The sequence below is a fragment of the Triticum dicoccoides genome, chromosome 3B (genome assembly GCF_002162155.2).
Source record: "Triticum dicoccoides isolate Atlit2015 ecotype Zavitan chromosome 3B, WEW_v2.0, whole genome shotgun sequence".
Classification (NCBI taxonomy): Eukaryota; Viridiplantae; Streptophyta; class Magnoliopsida; order Poales; family Poaceae; genus Triticum; species Triticum dicoccoides.
In genome coordinates, this window is record NC_041385.1 from 740155331 (window position 1) to 740160557 (window position 5227).

The 5227-nt window shown below is 46.1% G+C and overlaps 1 protein-coding gene across 1 annotated transcript; it reads left to right on the plus strand.

The window, feature by feature from the left end:
• Nucleotides 1-1127: 1127 nt before the first annotated feature.
• On the plus strand, nucleotides 1128-5164 carry LOC119278192 (protein THYLAKOID RHODANESE-LIKE, chloroplastic-like). The gene is made up of 9 exons (XM_037559545.1): nucleotides 1128-1816; nucleotides 2506-2608; nucleotides 2707-2772; nucleotides 3077-3151; nucleotides 3236-3310; nucleotides 3423-3503; nucleotides 4204-4446; nucleotides 4527-4709; nucleotides 4813-5164. The coding sequence occupies exons 1-9, from the start codon at nucleotides 1221-1223 to the stop codon at nucleotides 4858-4860; spliced, it is 1470 nt and encodes a 489-aa protein (XP_037415442.1). The 5' UTR covers nucleotides 1128-1220; the 3' UTR covers nucleotides 4861-5164.
• The last annotated feature ends 63 nt before the right edge of the window (nucleotides 5165-5227 follow it).

A 5227-nucleotide genomic window follows, 5' to 3' on the forward strand; every position in this document is an offset into this window, starting at 1 on the left:
TTCAATTTCCCACGATGCATATATCAGTTGGCCAGCATGCATGTTCAGTTGCACAGTCAATGTGTTCAGTTGGCTAGAATAGATGTTTTAATTTGCCAGGATGCATATATCAGTTGGCCAGGATGCATGTTCTGTTTGCACAGTCAATGTGTTCAACTGGCTAGAATAGATGTTTCAGTTGGTCAGGATGCATATATCAGTTGGCCAGGATGCATGTTCAGTTGGCTAAAATCATGTTTTAGTTGGCCAAAAATTATGTCTTAGTTGGCTTGTTGAACACATATAGGGGGCAGGGGAAACTTGCCTGGCATGCATGTTTAGAATGTTCAGTTCGATCTCAAACCATGTGTTAGTGTGCAGATGCACTCATGGGGGGGTGATGTTGACAATGGGGTAATGTGACAGATCCACTCCTTTTTTGAAGAAACTTCTCCATGGATCCATGGAGAAGTGTGTTTATAGATGCAGTACAAAAAGGGGAAGAACTGAAGAGGGGCAGATAAGGAATTACTTGCCTGATGTTGCTGCCTGGTATGGCTCTGATCACCCTACCCTTTAGATCAATTTGTTGAAGCAGATTCTTCTACTTTTCTGCTGCCATGGCGGCTGTACAGGAGGAGGAAGAAGGTGCGTTGGATCCCCTTCTTTCGTGGAGGACAAGAAGGTATCGTGGGAGGGGCTGGGGCGTGGGAGGGGTTGAAACGTGGGGGCAAGCGAGCGTGTGGACAGCTGGCCACGTGGGGATCCCTTTTTCTATTTGGGATTGGGCGTTGCATCGTTTCGGTTTGATGGTCGCCTGTCCCGACAGGGACTTTCCTATTTAGGCCGGCCGCTCGATCGCACTAGTGGACAGCCGGCCGCCCACTAAACGCGTACATCTTACTATAGAGCATGCATGCACTTTTTTTTAACACACTACAGATATTAGATATGTCATGCTCGAGGTTCCTAAGAAATAACTTAAATATGCGTAAAGGAAAGAAATGACAAACAAGATCGTATTCTACGAACTAACAACGAGTCCACGAGAAATCACAGCCTCTCAAACGGCCACGAGGCTCATCTCCTCATCCACGTGGCGTCCTCCCTTTGGCTGCTCCTCCCAGCTCACCCCCTTCCTCATCTCCCCGCAGTGAGGGAACCTGCTCCTGCCTGCCAGCCACTAGCAGTTGCCCGCGCCACCGCTCCCGCCGACATCGCCGGGCGCCACCGGTAATGCAATGGCCGCCATCGTCTCTTCCGCCGCGCCAACGACCCCGACTCCCCCGCGCGCCCGGAGGCCTCGACAGGCGCCCAGGAATAGGCGCCTCCCCCTTGGAGGCCCCGCGGCGGGCCTCTTCACCACGCTCGGACTAAATGGCGGCGGCGCCGCTCTGGCCGCTCCACTCTCCTACGAGGAGATGCTACGGCTCTCGTCCGACACCGCCGGTGGCGGGGGCGATGGCTTTGCCCTCCCAGACCTTGGCCTCGGCGGGTTGTTGGACTTCGTCGCGCAGAACCCGCTAGTGGTCGCCGCGGGCCTCGCCGTGGTCGCCGTACCGTTGGTCGTTTCCCAGGTGCTTGGCGGCGCCTCCAAGCCGTACGAAACCGTGTCCGTGAAGGCCGCGTACCGGAGGCTTCTGGAGGAGCCTGACGCGCAGCTCGTCGACATCAGGCCGCTCAAGGACGCCCGGGAGGTCGGCTCGCCGGACATATCGGAGGCCAAGAAGAAGGCGGTGGTCGTGCCCTACGACGGGGAGGACAAGAATGGTTTCTTAAAGAAGCTTGCGCTGAGGTTTAAGGACCCGGAGAACACCACATTGATCATCCTTGACAAGTGAGTAGCTGGAATTTTTGTTGACGCCTGCAATGTGTTTGCTTTTTTGTATGCCCAATCTTTATAGCCAGGCAGTGAAAACTTCTTGTTTAGAATCGAACTGGGAATAGTGCCGTCTTATGTTCTGAAAATTAAAATAAACTAGTTAATGATAACCAATTTTACATGGATAAATTCCAATGAACTTGTTGGTTGGGTAAATTCCCATATGTATATGCTCAGTGATGTATCCCTGATGTCCATCGCCTGCTCATTGACTTCTGGAAAATATGTTGTCGACACTTAGAACATTGCCAATACTTCTATATGGTGCTGATGAGGTCCATTCTGGTAATAAATTAAGATTTTACTGATAAATAGTGAAGAGTTTATGTCACCAGAGAAAAGCTGACTGATTGTTTCAATCTTGGAAAATCTAAAACATTTACAAATCTATTAGACAATCGTAACTCACTTTTCCCTTTTGATCAACGTTCTATGGTTCCGTAAAAAGGGAGGCACATACTTCAAATTTTTTCTCTCCTTCAGGAGGAAGCAAATTATTGTCATGTTATCGGAATTGTCCACATTTCTGATCATGTTTGATGTACGAAACTGGCAAAGAATAATTGACTTGTTATCCTCCATCATGAGTACATGATTTGATTACATTGTCCCTACGAACATTTACGTGAACAAAATTCAAACAGGTTTGATGGGAACTCCGAGCTAGTTGCTGAGCTTGTCACATCCAATGGCTATAAAGGTGCCTTTGCGGTAAAGGATGGCGCAGAAGGACCTCGGGGATGGCAGGTACTTATGCTCCACGAGGCTTGTTTTTACTACTAACTAGTATTTAACATGTATATCCGCTCTGCAAAATGTCACCATTTGCTAGTGCTTTACTGCAGAGCAGTGATCTTCCCTGGACTGCTCCCAAGAAGGGATTCAGTTTGGACTTTGGTGAGCTATTTGGGGTGAGTTCAACTTGACTTTTATTTTGTCAACCTTCACTTCTACTCCCTCAGTTCCTAAATATAAGCCTTTTTATAGATTTCAATATGGGCTACATACGGAGCAAAATGGGTGAATCTACACTCTAAATTCTAAAATATGTCTATATACATCCGTATGTAGTCCGTATTGAAATATTTAAGAAGACTTATATGTAGAAACGGAGGGAGTAATAAGAATCTATTTCCCTGTATCATCTGGTATCATGGTTCTGTTCATTTAGATTTATGTGTTAGTTCAGTCCTGAGTGTGATGCCCAACTTACAGGATGGTTCAGAAGGTTTGCCCGTCACAATTGGTCTTGCTGCAGCTACTGGTTTGGGATTACTTGCCTACACAGAGGTTTCTAAAACTTGAAGCGCTATCATATTTTGAGGAGTTGAATCAGTTTCTTCTTTATTACAAATCATGTATGACATGCTGCAGATAGAAACCGTGCTACAGTTTCTGGGTTCAGCTGCCATTGTCCAGCTTGTGGCAAGCAAGCTCATCTATGCCGAGGTGCTTATTTCATTCTTTTCTCAGTGGGCTTTGGAGACCGACTACCTTTTCCTTGATAGTGAAAATGATTTTCGTTGTCAAACTCTTCTCAACCTATTTATGCCGCTCCCAGGACCGAAAGAAGACCCTGCAACAGATTGATGACTTCTTTAACAAGAAGATTGCACCAAAGGAGCTTGTTGATGAAATTAAGGTAGTTCGCCATCCTCCTGGTTGCTTAGAGTTAAATCTGGTTGGTGCACTGTTTGCCAGAACTTACGCCTGATTTGCACTGGTACAAATTTTCATGTCCTCATAGTAGGTTTTTCTCATAAGCCATCAGATACAACTGAATACAAAGTGGTTTTGCATTGCAATTTCAGTTTCAGAAACATTTCAGCACCAACCGAAATCACTGAAATTCAATGATTTCGGTTTGCATTTGGGCCAAAGGGCTGAAATATTAACTTGAGTTTAATTAAAATTTGATTGTTTTTGAAAAAAATGAATTTTGTAATTCCTGTGTACTATTGAAATTGCCGAAATATTTTAGCCAAAAGGTAAATATTCCAGTGTCTTGAAATTACTGAAATTCAGTGAATTTCATCGAAATCTCGCTGAAAGTGAAAACCATTGGTGAGCATGATGCTCCCATGTGAAAAATCTGAATTTCTTTGGCAACAAGACATGTTCAAGTCTTCTAACTGCATGAAAGTTTTCATGGAGAAAAGACATGTGTGATGGTTTGGGCAACAAACACATTGCACTCTGAATATCCCCTTGTGACACCTCTCTTCAGAACATGAGTAAACTTGCATTGTTTTTCGTTTTTTTTTTTGCGGGGAAACTTGCATTGGCTTTCATATTGTAAATCGGTTGGTTATTCAGCAAAAATATCTTTTTGTCATCGGCAGGAAATCGGGCAGGCTCTCCTGCCTTCATCTGGTGAAGCTAAGAGCCAACCAGTAGTAGCAACAGCAGCAGCGCCAGCTGCTGCCACGGCAACTGCTGCACCAGTGGCAGAACCATTAGCCCCAGCTGCTGCCACCGTAACTGCTGCACCAGTAGCAGAACCAGCAGCCCCAGCTGCAGAAGCCAGCACAGAATCGCCTCCTGATACCGCAACATCATCGAGACCCCTGTCACCATTTGCAAATGTAAGCAGTATTTCGTTGACATTTATCTGCAAAAGTGAAGCCGACCGATCTAACTCAACCACCCTGGTTCTGCATTTCAGTACCCAGATCTCAAACCACCGGCTAGCCCTTCCCCACCAGCTTCAGTGGGTAAAACCGAGGTGAAGGCTGATGTCGCAGTACCTGAACCGCCAGCGGTGGAAGTTAACTCAGCACCAGTAGCAGAAGCCGTCGAACAATCATCGCCTCCTGCAAAGCCGAGGCCTCTTTCGCCGTATGCGAACGTAAGCTTATACTGTTCCGTGACTTCAATATGCTTCACTCTACAAACACACCTGAAATAAAAACGCCATGCTCATGGTTATACTTATTTTTGCGTGTGTGCAGTATCCAGATCTCAAACCGCCGGCCTCTCCTTCGCCTTCGCCACCTTAGTGATGAGTTGTTTCAAGAGGATCGAGCTTATCGCTGGCCGTCGTCCCTATAAGAAACCAGGTATAGAGGGCCATTGAGCTGTTCATAAGGCACCACGCTAGAGTACGAAGGTCTCAAGCAGTACATATATATCTCCAGTGATCGATTCGTTTTGCTCTTGTAACTGTGGAACTACTAGAAGTGTGTGTTTACGAGTCTGGATACCACTTGACATGTTTCACTTTCTCGTGTATGAAGAAACTGAGACCGGCGAGCTTCCAGTTGTGAAGCGTACTGTGTTGTTGCAATCCGATTTTTCTTCTTCTGGGAACTGCTCTTTGCTAGCAATATTCAAATAAGAAAATTGGTACAGAAAATAAGTCATAAC

Excerpts from the sequence above, each read along its gene's own strand:
- LOC119278192 (XM_037559545.1), top strand. The coding sequence starts at position 1,221 with ATGGCCGCCATCGTCTCTTCCGCCGCGCCAACGACCCCGACTCCCCCG. Across the intron at positions 4,447-4,526 it reads CCCTGTCACCATTTGCAAAT|TACCCAGATCTCAAACCACC; the intron begins GTAAGCAGTATT and ends TCTGCATTTCAG. Across the intron at positions 4,710-4,812 it reads CTCTTTCGCCGTATGCGAAC|TATCCAGATCTCAAACCGCC; the intron begins GTAAGCTTATAC and ends GCGTGTGTGCAG.